Source organism: Dermacentor silvarum, chromosome 3, assembly GCF_013339745.2.
Source record: "Dermacentor silvarum isolate Dsil-2018 chromosome 3, BIME_Dsil_1.4, whole genome shotgun sequence".
NCBI classification, from domain to species: Eukaryota; Metazoa; Arthropoda; class Arachnida; order Ixodida; family Ixodidae; genus Dermacentor; species Dermacentor silvarum.
The window spans coordinates 165,739,546-165,757,831 of NC_051156.1; the positions used below are offsets into that span (position 1 = coordinate 165,739,546).

An 18,286-nucleotide genomic window follows, 5' to 3' on the forward strand; every position below is an offset into this window, starting at 1 on the left:
AGTCAGGCGAAATGTCGCGAAGAGGGAGGTACCTCCGAAAGTGATCGCTCGAAAATACCTTCCCTACATGCGTAGTTAAGTTAAACCAAGTTAAGACCTAGCAGCAACCAATACTTTACCTGTAGCAGCCAGTGAGACTTGAGGATCGACAGTTTCGCTATGGCTAAGCTTTGCACGACCGAGTGCAAACTTGCCGGTTTTTTAATTAGCCTACTTTCCATATACATTTCTCACTTTTTCAGCTCCCGTGCGACTGCATCGACCTCAGTAAATCTATGCAATTATAAAGGCGCGAATCAATTACAAGCACCTTAAATTTATAAAACCAACGTCGCCAAGACCGCGTAATAGCGGTGCTCATAAACGGGGAGTTGTTTTCCCGGGGAGGAGGGAGGGCGAGGCATTGGCGAACTTTTTCAACAGCACCCCCCCCCCTCCCTCTCATTGTATGTGTATGATAAATCAGTCCTTGATTCGTCCGTGAAAAACGCTGAAAGGACGCTAACTCAATTATATTAGGTGCGAAGCACCTTATGAGCCCGGGCTGTCAGCGTATCCTGTCGTACTCACGGTAAGCGAGCGGCTTGCGCTCGCACTCGGCACGCGCTTGTGCCACTGCTCCCGCGTTCATCATCGTCGTCGTCTTCCATAGGAAGCGGCTCGTTCTCGCGCTCGGCACGCGCTTGTGCCACTGCTCCCACGTTCGCCGTCGTCGTCGTCTTCCACAGCTGGCTCCCTTGCCGTTCGTCATTCCAGCGCAGAATTTCACTTCTCTTTTGTCTTCTGTCATCGTAGGGAGACGCCCGCTACGCGCTAAGTGCGTCCTGCAGGACCTAAATAATGTTTTTACAGTCCAGTCTGTCGTCGTAATGCGGAGGCCGCGCTTACGTGCACGCTTACGAGCCATTGCTTGATGCAGTATGATCCCATTAGCAGTGCATCACTGCATGCTTCGCACCTCCCCTGGTTTCACGTTAGTGGAGCTGCATTTCTCTCAATGGCTCATTCGGCACTTACGCACAAAATTTAATTCACCGCTCAAACCGAGCCTGCAACTTAACTAGTGCTATCTGTAATAACTAATAAAATATAAAACAGTAAGAAAGGCGCCCATAATGGCCAAGTTTCTGAGACAGCTCTTTCAGCAATTTGGCCATTATGGACGCCTTTCTTACCTATGTAAAGAAAACAATGATGGTTTCGTTAATACTTTTTTTTGTTCTAAGAAGGGTGGGAGATTGAGCTAGTTGTATTGCATAAATTTCGTTGCAAGAGCGTGTGCCGCGCAGCGGTAAATGAGGATGACGACAAACAAGGTAGAAAGGCCCAACAGATACCTAGAATGGGCACTGAAAGGTTCGAAATACATAGCAAAATATATGCTGACAAGCACTCGTAAGGCAAGGAATAGCATCCCGCTTCTACCGAAGCACGCGTGTGTCAGCTAGTCTGCTTTTTTTCTGTATGGTAAACTTCTTTAAGTGCGCTAACCCACACGGACAAAGGCGAGGCCGACAAGAGGTGCGCAGACTCGCAACTCTCGCAACTAGCGTGGCTACGACGGCGCGACGAGGGACGAGGCTCCACCCTAAGGAGCTTCGCCCCTAAAAGGCAAAAGCTTGCACTAGGCCGCGCAAAGCTCAAGACACAGCGAAGCTGGCCGATTGATATCGAGTGGCTAGACTCCAACGCATTCGGCATCGGCAAGCAACAGCGTTCTTGGCACTGTGCCAACCTTGGTTAGCCTGCCTGCGTTTGTGGCATGCCAGGAACGCTGTCGCTCGCAGGCGGCGACGCGTCCTGCGCTAGTCACGCGAAATGTCGTGAAAGGGAACGTACCTTCGAAAGTTATCGCTCGAGAATACCTTCCCTACATGCGTAGTTAAGTTAAACGAAGTTATGACCTAGCAGCAACCAAGTCAATACCTAGCAGTAGCAGCCAGTAAAGGCCCGACCACATTCGGCGTTTTCCCGGCGTTTCCTGGCGTTTCGTCACCCGGCGCCGCTCAGCGTCGACGCTGAGGGAGGCGCCAAGCCGAAACGTCGTACTCAAGGCACACCAGAAATCTCGGCTATCTCGGCGCCGGCGCCGCCGCCGGAAGCGGCTCGATGAGCGCCGACGTGGCGCCGACCAATCAGCGCGTGGCCGCAGCCGCGCTGCTGGCAACTTTTGCAAACGACTTCCGCAGCAACCATTTCGCGTGCGTGCCACCATGTGGCGCCAGTGTCTCGTCGGCGAGGTGGCGCCGTCTGAGAAAGCAGCCGCTCGTACCTTCGAGCGCGTTGCCGTGAATGTTTTTGTGTGTGTGTGCCGCAGAACTATAAACAGGGCTTAAAAACCTTAATCGGGAACATTACTCATAGTTCACTTGAATGACATTGCACACTGCTTCTGGTTAAATCTGTCTGGTCACATTGTGCGACGCTGGACTGGCGCTGTTTGCGTGCGTCTCATGTGGCTGGGTGACCTCTCCGGCGCCGTTGATGCAACGACGCCGAGAGACGCAACGGCAGGAAACGCTGGTGAAAACGCTGAATGTGGGCCGGGCCTAAGACTTCAGGATCGACAGTTTCACTGTGCCTAAGCTTTGCACGACCGATAGCAAACTTGCCCGTTTTTATTCTGTGGGAACTAAAGCGCTGAGAACAAAGTTAGGAAGGGACCGCCAAACACGAACGTCCCTATTTGTTGTTTTATGCGATAGCACTTATATGGACACTACAGGCGCATTTCTGCCATCGCCGCAGCCGTCGCTGTGAGGTTCCGTATAAATTCCAATGGCGATGAAATCGTCGCCGCGCGCCGTATGCTGCATTTGCGAGTGAAAGCGTGCGACGGTGAGCCGATGATTGCGGCTCAATCTCGCGCACGTATGGTAGGGAAGCGGGAAGGAAGCTCGTCATCCTCCGTCGTGCGCGTCGCTCCAGGGGGGAGGGTACGGAGAGAGGGGGTTCTACTCCGGGAGGCCGCGATAACGCAGCGCACGGTGGACTATGTCCCCGACGCAGATGTCTTTCAAGATACAAGATGCCTTTCAAGGTACGCGCCCGCACGGGGCACTGTATCTTGAAAGCCATCTGCGTCGGGGACAGTCCTGCGTGCGCTGTGTTTCCGAGACTTAGTTCGCTTTAATGCGAGACGCAGCACGAACGTTAATTTGCTCACGGCCGCGCTTCCTTACTCCAGCGTTTGGACAGCGAGTTTCCGCAGTCAGCGAGTGAGAGGTGTTCATGTTTGCTTGTGCGCGCATGACACCATCCTTGTTCATTGAGTTAGTATGTCTTTGTTTAGAAGTTTATACGGCCGATAAAACAACTATCCTAACTTCTTACAGCTGTCAACTAATTTGCTATCGCAAGTGATGCTTCGCCTTTCGGGCAAAGAAGAACAAAACTTTATTTGCACACAAGACTTCGTTGCCCCTAAAATAGGGCATTCGTGCATTCGTATGTGGATGCGTATGTGGAAGAAAGGATGGCGAAGGCATCGCTGGCCTTCGCCATCCTTTCTGCCGTCCGAACCAACCTGAGCAGATCCCCGAGGGCTGAGCTGGATAGCAATGCCTCCCACCTAACTCTCGTGTAAGTCTCTTCCTACTTTTCGGTGTGAGCCGTGCACTCCCATCTGATGTGGTAGAACGTCGGTGTGCTCCCACACCGCCGGTATGCTCTGTATCCTGTTGGATAGTGTATGTGCAATCTATGGATGTTTGTATATGAGTCTGTTTGGAGCCTACGTAACATCGCAGAATCCACGGCTGAATGTTGTTGTGCGGTGCTGGGTATAGAGTCTTCTGAATTCCCTGTAGTACTGCAAGATTGTTTAATAACTAGAATCGATGGGTGTCAGGTCTTCCACGATATTACCATCGGCAGCTCGGTAATTAGTGAAATATCGGGCCGCCTCATCTGCATGAGGGTTCCCAGTGACCACCTCGTGTCCTGGGGTCCAAGATATTGTTTGCTGACTGTCCTGCTGATTGCGGGAAGTATCCAGAGTACCTTTGTGTAAATTTTTTCCCTGTGATAGTTCGTACATGCGGCCTGAGAATTTGTGATTATTGTCTGTGGAGCGTTGCACTCCATGCCTTCTCTTATAGCGAAGGCAATGCCTATCTCCTCTGCTTCTATAATGGTTGCTCGGGAAACCGAAGCACACGCCGTGATTTTCCTTTTTCGGTTTACGACACGTGTCACCATATTACTTGCGTTGGCCCGATATGGTGAAGCATCCGTGAATATTGCAGTGTCCAAGTACTTTGTTGTTCTGTCTATGTATTCTGCTCTAGCCTTTGTCCTCCCTGCGTGTAATGTCGGATCCATGTTTTGGGGTATTGGTGATACCGCATACAAATCTCTGATCTGGCAGGGTAGCTCTTCGGTGTTTTGGTGTCCTTGTATGCATTCTCCAAGGCCGACTCTGCGAAGAACTCTGCCGGCGGGCGTTTGCGCCAATCAACTCCTCTGCGCTATGAGTTGGGCCTCAGCCATCTTATTAAATGTTTTGTGGAGGCTGAGGGCTAGAAGGTTCACATTTGAAGTGTTGCGTGACAGCCTCAGGGCTGTCTTATATGCCATCCTTATTATTTAATCAGGCTTTTCTTTTTCCTCCCTATTCATGTCATGGTAAGGTAGGGAGTACATTAGTCTGCTAATGTCCAGGCTTTTCGCCAGTCTGAGGGTGCCTTGTTCCCCCATCCCTGTCTGATTATGGACGCCACGGGCAATACTCCGGTTCATCTGTTGCGTTGTTGTCTGATCGTGTTTAATATGTGGAAACATCTGTCATAAGATTGTATCCACATTCCCAACACTCTAACTATTGACCTCTCCGGAATAATATTCCCTTCCAGCCTGATCTCGAGTTTGAGTCTCGGGTCAGTTCTTGGCAATTTTTTTGCTTATTTTTGTGAGGCGAATGAGTTCTGATTTCTCCGCGCAGCACTGAAGTCCTCTTTGTTTGGTATATTTTTTTATTATATTGGCGGCCCGTTGGAGCTTTTCCTCCTTTTCTCCCAAGTTGCCCTTGCAATGGTTATTCATATTCTTATATCATCCGCGGATAGGGAATGACGAATGTTCGGAATTTCTTGGAATTGTTTGGCAAGTCCAATCATGGCTATGTTGAAGAGTGTAGGCGAGATTACCGCACCTTGTGGCGTTCCTTTGTTAGGAGAATGGATGAAATTGGATTCATCATCCCCTACTTTGATAACTGCTGTTCTCTGGTTGAGGAAGCTTCGCATGTCCTGGTACGTCCTTTGACCGCAGTTGGTCTCTGCTAGTCCATCCAGTATCCCTTTGTGACTTGCGTTGTCAAAGGCCCCTTTTTTCGTATGTAAATAATGACCGTTGTTCTTTCGCATTATATGACGATAATAGCCCCGCCGGCTTGGACGATCTTAATATTTTGTGCTAGGTATGAAGCTTGCGTCGATGTGAGAATATACACTTGAGTGCCAAACTAACGTGCTGTAACATGACATCTGGCATCGCTGTGACGTATTCATCATTGTGAATTACACGCCGACCAATGCTCCCCCCCCCCCCCCTCCTACGTTAAATGTAGGCTGAGAATTTAGGATTCGATTGAAATTCTCGTGCGTGACGTCCAGAACCTAATCCTTAGGCTTATGATGTGTGTGTGTTTTTTTTTTCATTTGTAAGATCTCCGATGTGTCCCCCCCCCCCCCCCCCCATTTTATAGCAGGCTTGAATTTCGACGTTAAAGTCATCGTACATTGAAAAATTCTTGTCATCATCTATGATGTGTAGCCTTTGTGCGACGGTGGATTCCTCAATGTTGTTTAGAAGAGCGTTTGGGTGTGTGTTGAGTGATACCTAGAAAACTACTTGACTTACAGATTTTCAACTGATCTTTGTTCTGAACTTTATCACCACGGTGTTCCATGAAATAAATTTGCCCTATAGTTAAAAGCGAATTTTTCCATGAGTTTTCATCGTCGTTACTCTCAAGGTAGAGTTGAGTATAGGAGAACCAGTCACTTCTTCAAAGGTGGTCACCTCGTTGAACAAATGTTTCTATTAGGTCTCAAAAGTTTCAAAATATTGTCATAAAGATTGTAATGCTACTCCACAGAATTTGCACCACGCTGAGCACATTTTCAAACATACTGAATGAAACGCCGACCTCTTAACAGCTTACACAGCTGAGAGTGAGTCTGGCAACCCTCAGTGTTTTTAACACTGCAAAATACGTTTTTTGAGCGTCAAACCTAAATTTTCATTCTGAAGCCCTCAGCGTTTTATGTATAAAAAGAAATAACGCTCCCCTCGAAAGCTGCCTTGTACGTCAAACTTTTTGCTCAACGAAGTTGGCGACTTTTCGGGAGCATGAGCTATGCTGCTCTTCACACTGCTCATACTTGTGTCATCTGTTTTCTTCGGGTAAGTTCCCTGTGGGGTTTGTGTTAAATTTTAAAAGTATATCGCCAATTAAAAGCAATACCAAACATGTCACATGTTTATGGATACAGTCGACTTTCTAGCGTTTTACAGCACAGACAGCTTCCGCATAATTTTTTTTTCATGTTCGTTATTAGCCCGCTGTTCCTGAGATTTATGTCTACTGGATCGTTTCTTTTTCAGGCCCGACAGGTCGCAAGATGATGCAGGGTGCCTTCGGTGTGCTCAAGAAGTCCTGGCGTCTCGTGTACATCATATGTGTACCCATCCTCCTTATTCCAGTGGCAGCATGCATAGGAGGAAAGGTACGTTTCTCAAATGTTATCCAGTGAAGAGGCACCTCCAAGTGGGTTGCTCTCTTAATTTCGTTTTTTTTAAAGACGAAAGTGTTTTATGCCGGGTTTCGCGACTGATTTCCGGCAACCGATGTAACGGATGTGACGTCGGCTCTCCTCTTTTTTTTTTCGCTGCCATCTAGGAGCGGTGAAGCGAAGTACTCCATCGTGACACTAACGAGCGCCGACAGGGATCGTTACAGCGCCGCGGAGGCTCCAACGCGGTGTAGCCGTAGAATAAAGAGCCAAGTGTAGCCTCGTATACATAGAGTTTCATACATTAATTATACAATAAATAATCCTATGAAAAAAAAACAATTATAAAATTGTCCGGTGACAGAATTCCAACACAGGACATCTAGCAGAGAAGCCAGATATTGAAATCAATAGGCCACGGACGCTTTTTTCTTTCTTTATTGTTTTCGCACAATTCACACAGAAATACACTGTATAATCATACCAGCCCATCAAGGTCTGAGGAGAGAAGCAATCAAAACTCTGGCATGTACATCAGCCCTTCTAACCTCGGAAGCCAGTCTGGTTCCAGTTCTTGCAGTTTATAGACTTGAACCATCCTGCTTACAGATTCGCGAAAGTAACTCCTTATTGGCCTCACGTCAAGATCTGCATGGCGAGTGGCCATTCTTGAAAAGTAAATACTATGTAGACCCAGGAGCATTGTGATGTAGGGCTCACTGACTTTGTAATGCTGCAAAGGTACACCGAAGTATTTAACTGGAGTAGTGACCCAAGACATTTTTGCGAAAATTCTTGGGGTTGAAAGCCAGTAGCCATGCCAGAGCCCCAAGCTCATTACCCAGTTTAATGCACTGCCGCTAATGCTACAAAAAGTTTTACAATGTTCCCAACCTAAGAACGCTTTCTTCGTTCGAACATAATACAGCAGTATTGTTAGCGTATGCGAGCAGCCGTACTTCGTTTGGGTGCAGACGGAAACCTCGAACGCTGGTGCTATTGACTATGCTTAGACAAAATGGCTCAATGCACAAGAAGAAAAGTAGGGCCGAGAGGGGCCATCCCTCGCCCACAGAGCAGTACAGTTTGATGTGCTCTCCCGCCATTTTATTAACAATAATCCGCGTTATGCAACCTCGGTACGCCATGGCAACACCATCTCTTATAATAGAACCAACATTTACAGGCTGCAAAATACACAAGACTACACGTGAGGCCCTCTATCAAACGCTTTTTCTAAATCAAGTTGTATCGTTGTGATTCCTTCGCCTGTAGTATGACAGCATTCGAGCACGCACCTGGCCTTGTGAATATTTGTTAATGTTGTGCGACCTTTAATTACACATGTTTGATGTTGTCCAACCAATTCGCTTATGACCATTTGCATTCTTATGGCCAACCCTTCATATATATTTTGTAATCGACATTTGTAAGCGCTATTGGTCTGTATGAAGAAACCTGTCTCAGGAGTCCGACGCCTTTTTTTGGTAATCAAGACAATATGCGAAGTTAGGAATGACGTCCGCAGGAGACCTATAGCTCATAAGCGTTATTAAATAATGGAGTTAAAACTGTAGCAACGCTATGTTTTATTGATTTATAAAACGCTCCTGTCAGCCGATCGAGACCAGGGGATTTGTTGGGGTTGAGCTCATCAATTTCCAGTTTTACTTCTTTGATCGAGATGAGCATCTCTAAGAGTTCTTTAGTGTCAGCATCTTTGCTAGGCATCGAAGGCAAAAATTCATTTTAATACACTTCAATATTGTCTGAAGTATGGGCAAAGAGGTCAGTATAATAATCTTGAAAAGCTAGTTGAATGTCGTCCTCATCTATGCAGATTACTCTTTGCCACTCAATTTCCGAAATTTGGTTTATATGGGCACGTTTTTTTTTCTATACCAAAGGTTCGCTTGGTGGGTGTATCACCGGCCACCATTCGTTAGGTCCTTGTTCTCAACATGGCTCGTCGGTACATCTCCTCGTCAATTGTTTCTATCTTTGTGAAGCCCACTGTAAGAACCTGCCGGTCAAAAGTAACGTTTTTACCTACGTACCCTTGCTTCATGGCTAGAACGCCAGAACGCCGTCTTTAAACATTCCTGGTTGTTTGCATTCTTCAGCTATTAGGATGTCCAAACATTCATGAAGTGCTTTTTGTTCTTTCCTATTTCTGTGCTGCATTCTGCTCGCACATTTGAGTGCTATTATTTTAACCCCTTCTTTGAAAAGGTCCCCCTGTTTCCTTTAGAGAAGTTTCATCAATGGCTAGCAATTTTTGAACACCTTTATTGACATGCTGTGCAAGAACGTCATCATGCACTGCTTTGTCGTTAAATTTCCAATTTTCCAAGTGGAACTTGCTTCTTTCTTTCATTGTACCATTATCGAATGTAACCAGACTGTGGTCAGTAAAAGAAAGATGTGTTACTCGGCACTCGCGACACAAAACTAACAACTCTGCAGATGCATAAGCTCGGTCTAGCCGTGCATGGCTAGACATGCTAACTAACCGCTGTTAGTATGTTTCTCTATGGCTATGCTGCGACTATCGATGCAAGCATAGGATCTTGAGCAGTCAGCTTGTTCGTACCAAAAACCCTTGCATTCTGCCCAACGGGGGACTCAGCAGACACAGCGAATATGGCCTGTGGTGTGATATCTCAGGCAGATTGGCGCATAACCAGGAGCAACAACCAGCATTGTCGCTCCTCTCATTCCCATCTGATGGAGGATGCGCTCGAGGCTTACTCCATCTCGGAGGACGATACGAATAACCCTGCTTGTCGAATCAGCGGATTCAAAATCAGCAGCCTTCCACTTGAAGCTCACTTCTTTGACCTCTGCGAATTCCATGAAGGCACGGCGTATAGCGTCCTTCCTGACTTTGAAATCCAACCAGTGAATCTTCACGCGCACCTACTGCTTTTCCGGATCTATCACTAAGCAGGTACGGTCCTTAACAGTGATACAGCCTGTACGAAGTAGCGTCTTCTTGGCGTCTTCGGTGCCATTTCCGCTCACCTGCTGTATCACATCGGCGTCCTTTAAGGGCTTGCGAAAATCATCGATCCTGTACGGGGCTCCTCCACTGTCGCAGTGCAGTACGACAGTGGTCTTCAATCCATCTCCGGTGGGTAGAGGAGGCAGAACAACAAGGTAGTCCTTAGGTACGGAGAATCACAAGTTACCACGGCTGACGTGGGCCGCAGTCGCAGCTCGTACAGAGCTTTCCATCCTGCGTGCGCACGCGTCGGTTACCAGAAGCAGAAAGAGGTCACGGAGGCATGCGTCGACAGGCGACATAAAGCACCGTTATGAATGTATAGCGGGTAAGCCAGTGCATTGAGACGCTTATCGCGTTTCGATTTGACCAACTCGTCAAGCTGAACTGTTGTTAGTAACGATTGTCCGCGTTCGCAGCGGCTTCTGCACTTCGAAAAGTATAGATTGCTCTGAAATTTACTGCAGTGAAGGCATATTAAGCGCAATAAACAAAGTCACAAGAAGGTCTAAAACCGCAAGCACGAAGATCAGACATATCCATGTACTTCTGTGGCCTCGTGTAGGCAGTTAGCACCGGATTAGCCTGTGGCGCCTCGTCGCCTACGGATTGGGGCTTTAACTTGCATCAGCAGTGCCATCGCCTACTGCTCCGCTTGCGATGGCACCACCTGAGACAACTGCTGAGCTAAAGGGCGCAGAATTGCAACGGCGGCACCGGGCGAATCTCGCTTTCCTCCTGCGAGAGACACGACAGCGTGAAGCAGAACGCTTTCGCGCGTTCACGGTGCATGGTGCCAACTGTAGCACTAGCATTCTTGCAGCTATGCGCGTCGCAGGTCGACTTGCTGCCGTAGGTACTATGGAGCCGGACCCGAATGCTCGCACCTTCGCCGAAGCCACTCACCAGCAGGAGGGCGCTAGCCAACAGGACATACTGACGTGTCAGCACATGAATACACGCAGATGACAAGCACGTGGTGTGAAGTGTACTGAATGAGACCAAGACACTGATTCGGGCTAGTTGGTCTGTCATACTGGGAACCTGAATAGCGCAAAGACCAGCACATTCATAGAAGCGCAGTGTGCTGTCAGTTCTATGTCTGTCCCCGTCTTTTTAGCACTATTGGGGTTCCAAGTAGTGAACATTTCGCGTGACGTCAAAGTAACTACGCATGTAAAAAATTAATGACCACGCTAGGTGTGAGCTGATTGAACGGATGCGAAACACGAAGCATTTGTATACCTTTCTTGCGATCCACTTGCATCGTCTTTCACTCGAGATATTTTTTACTAAGCGCTGCTACCACGGAAAGCGACAAAATGTTGTCAAATTCTTGCGGCACCTCGATTTCAAGTCTAAACGCATTCAATCGCTTAGGCTACACAAGGGCCTAATTTTCGTAAATTTGGTAATGGTCTGTGATGCGCAAAAGCCTAATTAGTGCAGCTAAGAATTTGCGATGTCACATGCATGAAACTGGTACGATTGCAATCATACAAATCTTAGTATCCGTGAAGTATGACGATGTTTCGGCATGGGAGAGAAATGACTCGAGATAAAAAGAAAGACGTTAAAAAAAGGAAAGGAAAATCAACATCAGTTCAATAAACTTTAAAAGACCTCGCTCAGGAAACTGCTCGCGGATGCGAGACTTCATTTGATCTAAATGCAAATACATGGGCTTCATGCCAAAGCGGGGACGTAGTAAGTGTGGTTCATCAGGGAAGTTCCTTGGTTTCAGGTAATAATAAGGAATTTTAACTCTTCCTTTTTTTGCTGTCGTACGCAGGCCGGCTGGTGCGCCTACACCTTGCTGTTGATGGCTTTCTACTGGTCAGCGGAAGTAGTACCGCTGGCGGTAACTTCGCTCATGCCGGTCTTCCTGTTTCCGTTCTTGGGGATCGTGCCGTCCAGCAAAGTAGCCACCTTTTACCTGAACGTGAGTGTAAAGAGGTGCGCGACACTTACGTGCTCGCTCGTATTCGCTACCCACTACATCAGGCTAGAAGAAGAAAATTAACTATGTTAATTCCAACCTCCCGGTAATCTGCTTCTGATAATTTAGAGCCATTCTCGGCGAAAAAAGTAGCTACCGTTTTAGTTCGCCAAGAAATCCCAGCTTCCCAGCGAAGAACTGCGCTTCATTTTTGGGCATGATGCTCTAAACATTTTAGCACGTTGCTAAATTAAGGAACGAAAGCTTTCGTTGGTAAGACCTATTTAGACAAGTGGACGGTACAGTGTAAGGAACAAGGAGCGAATGTTGCAGCATTTAAAAATTTTAACCCATTCCCTGCTAAAGTTGCATCAGGGCACTTTGAATTTGCTAGCAATATCATATTGTTCGAGTAGCTTTAACTGCTAAGATCGCGTCATCTCCGAACCCTCTTGGACGCAATGGAGCGTTAGCTTATTCAGATTATATGTGCACTGCCTTGCTCAGATGTAAGCATGAAATGGCTACCATATGGCGTCTTTTGCTCAGTGCGGTGCCGCCGCTTTCAACCACTTTCCTTCTTCCAACAGTGCAGCGCGCTCAACATCTGTCGCCACTTTGTCTTCTTGTCGCGGACCGCTCACGACTCACAAACCGGTGGCGTTCAAAAGAGTACAGGCAGCCCTTTCTCGGCGCCAAAAGATGACAATCAAGTGTATGGTGGCTTGTATGTGCCTCTTTAACGTTGTATAGGAAATGACAAATAAAACTTCAGCGTACTAAAAGTTACAGCTTGAGTGATAGCGTGAACAAACATTAGGAAGAACTGGGAAGCAATATTTTTGTAACTTGTTTGGGCAGTAACTAGCGTATGTTATGCGGTTCTGTACAAAGGGTTGGGGGCCAGAGACCGCATGTTCTTAACTTTTGAGTGGTTGCCCGGATGATCTCGTTTTGTTCTCGCAACGATGCCTGGATGCTCTCGTTTGAGCGCCCGGATAACGGCTCTGGCTTTTGGCTCGAGGTCATTTGAAGATCGCCGAAAACAAAGGCTAAAAGCATGTCGTGCTTAAAAACCAAACTGTTCTGTCTCTGTAGCTTGCTAAGCTGATTCCAGTGTACGTGAAAAAAAAAGAGTACTTGAATGTATTCTTGCATGTGCAAAATAATGTGGTTGCAAAGTTATGCATCTGCCTCGTGGCGTATCCTATAGAAAATGAAAATATTTTATTTACATCGACCTTAAAATTACCATTCATCAATTTATGTAACAACTTGAGTCTGGAACGGTGATTTCTCTTTTCTAAATGTTGCGGAATGGCTTTATTTAACCGATCCGTCACTGATCCCCTGGAGAAATTATTAAACACAAAGCGTGCAGCTCTTTGTACTTTTTTCTAGCTCATTATCATTACTTTTGGCGACAGTGTCCCAAATTATTTTAGCATAGTCCAAAATTTACCCTACAACAGATCTGTAAGCCAAAAGTCGGACTCAAGGAACCGATAACTTTAGAGCTCGCGTCAGGAAAAAAAAAAGCTTGTGCTTTGCATTTGCGACAACACAATTAATATGATTATTCCAGCTAAGATCCCTAGAGATCCAACGACCTAAGTATTTGTAATTAGTTACTTCGGTTAGTATAACATTTTCGATGCCGTATTGAAAGTGCAGTGGTTTATTCTGCTGAGTTATTTTCATAAACACTGCTTTGTCGTGATTCATCATCACTTGTCACTCTTCGCACCACAGAGCAACTTTCTGCAAAGCTAACTTTAACAGCAACTGGTCGCACTTACTATAAATTTCCGAGTATAAAAAGCAATCATCTGCGTATAATTAAATTTTAACCGGAATGTTTTTCACTATATCATGAATATTTAAAGTGAAGAACAAGGGCCCAAGAACGGAACCATGGGGAACACCCGAAAAGACTTTCCCTGACCTGGAACAGTGATCACGGGAATACAGATACTGTTGTCATTGTGTCAGCTATGCCGAATTCAATTTTCCTAACTGATAACTTGGGTATATTATGTATAATTCAAAAATTATTTGCTCTGTGAAACTTTATCCAATGCATTATTAAAATCCATAAACATCACATGAACCTCGTTGCCACTACTGATTGTTTTTGCCAAATCATGCAGTGTTTCAACGAGCTGAGTGCTGGTTGGCAGGCCTTTTGGAAACTAATGTGGGTATTTCTTGAGAAAACGATTTCTGTCAAAGAACCTTACCGTACAATTATCGATTATGCACCCCAAAATTTTACAGATTGAAGTGAAAGAAATGTGTCGGTAATTCGCAGCGCTATTTGTTTTTTACCCGCTGTATGTATTTGCCGAAATTTTGGCTCAACGATCTGAATGGTCTAAATAAATGTTTTTCTCTCTCTCTCTCTCTGGCTGTGAGCCAATATTTCAGACCTTCCTCTTCATTTATTGACCAAGTAAACAAAATGTGAAAGATATTTGGATATTCACTCTGAATCTTTTTTCAAATATGCACTGGGAATGCCTTCTCGGCCAGGCTTTTTTCTTTTAACGTCTATATTCAACAGCATGCTCAAGATACCATTCTCTGTGATACTGCGGTTCGAAATTGGTGGTGAACAGGCATTAAAAATGAGAAAAAAAGTGCTATCGCTTATAAAGACAGGTTTTAGGTGCGCATTGGAAGTGTCAGAAATGATCGTGGCGTTATTCATTTGATTGCCCTGTATTAGCAATGCGTCACAATCTTCTGATTTTGCTGACACCAGACGCCAGAACTTCGCAGATGACGTTGCAATAAAAATTAGGCAATGGTTTCTCATAAGAACTTTGCTTGTCTTGGTCTGCCTTATTTTAAGATTGAGAGGATACTTCCAATACTTTTCCTTCATATAGCAAGGCATTGGACCAAATTTTCCTGTTCTTCTTTATTCGTTTTAACCCGCCGTGGTGGCTTAGCGGCTATGATGTTGCGCTGCAAAGCACGAGGTCGCGGGATAAAATCCAGGCCGTGGCCGAAGCATTTCGATGGGTGCGAAATGCAAAGACGTCCTTGTCCTCTGCATTGGCGGCACGTTAAAAATTCTCCAAAACAAATCTGGAGTCCCCCCACTACGGCGTGCCTCATAACCAAATTGTGGTTTTGGCACGTAAAACCCCAGAATTCAATTCAATTGTTCTTTTTAACTTCCTCTTCGATTTCAATGCCTCTCGAGAAATCCACGGGTTTGCGCTTTTTGTTTCCTTTACGATGGTTGGAACAAAGCATTTACAATGTCAGTAAACCACTCCCAGGGACGGTGCACACTATTTGAGTTGCAAGGAAAATCGTAATAAGGAAAAGAAAATTTCTCTAATATTGATACATCATCTGCCCTGCAAAAGTTGCGGAACATAAAAATTTTAAGGTTTGGATTCATGAGAACATCAGAAACTGTGACTAAAACAGTATGATGATCGCAGATCCAGGTACGACCTCACAATACCTGTTCGCGCCTATGTTGCCACTAACAAAAAAGAAGTCAAGAACTGATTTAGAACATCATTATACTCTAGTATTGTTATCAACTAATTGAGATAAATCGAACTCAGAGACAATATTTATTATTTCAAAAGCCGGAGAATAACCGTGATCATGTGCCATTGTCGTCCAGTTAATGCTGGGTAGATCAAATTAGCTCCTCCGAATCTTCTGATCACGTGCTTTTATATGTGAGTGAATATAGATCCACCATTTAGAATCACCGCGTGAGCTACTGGAGATCAAGGAGGCCTGTGCATGGCCTCCAACATATTTGTATTGCCATAGTAAACCTTACCAAATATGCATTGAACATTTCGTACGTCCTGCATTCTAAGCACAAAAATTACTTTAGGAAAAGAACACACACACCACCTCTTTTTTGTGTCACGGACTTTTCTAAACACGCTTTACCAAGGCGGAACGAACTCGCCATTATAAACTGCATCTGCCAAACAGGTTTGCGGGAGAATTGATCTGTCAGGGTCGTGTGTAATCAAAAGTACCTCTAGTTATGTTGACTTATTCACAACGCTGTGCCAGTTAACGCTGAACATTTCGTGTTCATTATATTGGGCCTTTCTATGTTATTTTTTATTTTCCTTGTCGAGGCGGTAACGAGCTCTTTTATCTGCATCCCAACCGTCCCGAGTACCACCAGCGCTCATTTTATGGTACAACAGCTTTACCTTCGCACCCTTTTCTTTTTCTGCGCTAACGCTTATGCATGGTGCCTCAGATTTTGTAACGTACTCACTTCGGGAAATCTTCGGACACTAGAACGTCATTATTTTTTATTCTATAACCGTTCTTCAGCACCTTTGAATTTTTCCTGTAATCAAAAACTCTTACGCTGATGGGGCGACAATTATTTTCCACCTTTTGACCTATTCTATGCACTCTTTCCCTCCCGATAATTGTTATACCCCGATTCCGCGCGCGCGCGCGTGCGTATGTGTGTGTGTGTGTGCGTGTGTGTGTGTGTGTGTGTGTGCGTGTGTATCTGTGTGTGTGTCTGTGTGTATGTGTTTGTGTGTGCACCTTATGTTCTTTCCCCTTCCACTATTCCATCTCCACTTATCTGTAAAGATTAGCAAAGCTTTGCGTCTTTGTCACTTCATTCTTTGTAAAAGCACATAACATAAAAGCATAAAAGCACATAAAAACACATAGGTTCGATAACGGTTTATTGATCAGCGCTAGCAAGTGGCTATTCAGGGGAAGAGGGCTGTGTCTCTGTAATTTTACTGTAGAACCTTTGTCTTGGACACGTGACAGACATTGGCACCTGTAAGCATCACGTCCCCAGTCTTTTGTGCCAATCACGATGAAAGGAGTAACTTGCAAAGAGGCGCGAAGTATCATGACCCAGTACATCTAATAAGATCGGTGATAACCTGAACGCAACATATATTTCGCATTGTATTAGATATACAGCATATAATGAGTTCTTATTTTATTCTGCGTAATAATGATGAATAATACACTGTTTGGACTTCTTGGCTTTGTGTTATTCGAATGTAGCATTTTTTTGTTATTACGCAATTGTGATCCTCGCCCATTTATGCATGCCTCGCCACGCAGGACCTCGGAATGATATTGCTGTGTTCACTAGTCATGGCCGGAGCGGTGGAAACTAGCAATCTACACAAGAGGATAGCCCTCAGGTCTTTACTCGCCATTGGGACAAGTAATATCAGGTACAAATGCGCCAGAAAGAAATGTGACGTTATTGTTGTGAAAAATAAAATTATGAGCGAAGAACAACGACGTTTTAGGTAAATATGAATTCAAGAGCCGTGTTCAACAGGCACCTTAAAACAATTTCATTTTCAAGTTTATTAACCTTTGTGGCTATTGTACTTTTATATCACTAAAGTAAAATCGAGGCAAAACGAGATCACTAGTTTGATTGTGCTTGCTGGATGAATGGGAAAGCATCGTCACTTACTATTAATTCATTACATGAGAAGCGTGCACTTTATAACAACAGTGAAAAAAATTATGCAGTGTAGTACACTTTCACTATATTTCTTTAATAGCCTCATACCTGAAGTATGACAAAAGGGGTGGGAATGACACAGAAAATAATTTATGGTTGGTGACCACGTTCCTGAAAACGCCATGCACATGACTGCGTTATTGAAGGCTACCAAACTGGTGACAGCTGGGAACTCTTTCTGTACACCTACGTACCACGCGTATAACTTATTTCAAGAGTGCTGCCAACCTCTGATGAGAGGCCTTAAACAGGAGTGGTTGCAGACATGAGGAACACTACATTGAGAGCAAGGTGCGAAGCTTCAGCAAAATGAAATAGCACTCAATTGAAGAAAACGTGAACAGTGTGCCATTTGCGAAAACGTAGCACTTAGCGCTAACAATGTGAAACTATTCCAAAGGAAGAAAATGCAAACTACTCTTAGCCCTAAGTTGACGATCATTAAGAGACAGAAAAACAGAAGACCAGAAGAATATATGTAAACAACGTGTGGCAAACGTTTTCAAAACATGCATCTTATCAGACAAATGTAATGAAATAGGGTGTGTAAAAATGCTTAGCGGTAGCCAGACGGATCAGAAAAAGACATGCGGGCAACTGCGTGGAAGGGCACGCTGGAAAAAAGAAAAGGAGGGATGGCAATTGATGTACCCCGCGCATTTACACAGTTTCTTTGAGCAGTTTTAAGAACAAATCAATGGTGTCGCAGACAACCACTGCAGAAGGAAGTACATTCCATTCCCTAATGGTTCGGGGAAAATGTGAATTGCTAAACTCTTCAGTTCTGCAGTAGTAATCTTTAAGCTTCTTAGCGCGGCTAGACCGAGTTGACCGACGAGTGAGAGGCTCAGTATATGTGTCCTTGTCTATGCCTAGTTTTCCATGATAGAGTAGATACATGTACTTTAATCGTTCTTTATATCGCCGTTTTGTAGAGCAACTAGTTCTGCTGTGTCGAGCATCGCACTTGGTGATGCATACCGGCTAATAGAACTGAATACAAATCTTATTGCCTTTCTCTGAATTTTTTCTACCTTTCTATATTAACATTGCTATGTGGATCCCAGACGACTGACCCATATTCAAGG

General features: G+C 45.2%; 2 protein-coding genes across 3 annotated transcripts in view; both read left to right on the top strand.

Moving 5' to 3' along the window:
• The window catches only part of LOC119445993 (solute carrier family 13 member 5-like), a 383,695-nt gene that overhangs the window by 187,278 nt on the left and 178,131 nt on the right, over positions 1–18,286 (top strand). The window lies entirely within an intron of this gene.
• The window catches only part of LOC119445995 (solute carrier family 13 member 5), a 345,149-nt gene that overhangs the window by 79,267 nt on the left and 247,596 nt on the right, over positions 1–18,286 (top strand). Inside the window, exon 2 of one of the 2 annotated variants that reach the window (XM_049663795.1) lies at positions 16,781–16,863. The exons of the other annotated variant lie outside the window; for it this stretch is intronic. Coding sequence (XP_049519752.1) covers positions 16,781–16,863 — 83 coding nt within the window. The remainder of the gene's footprint in view (positions 1–16,780; positions 16,864–18,286) is intronic. 2 annotated transcript variants of the gene reach the window in all.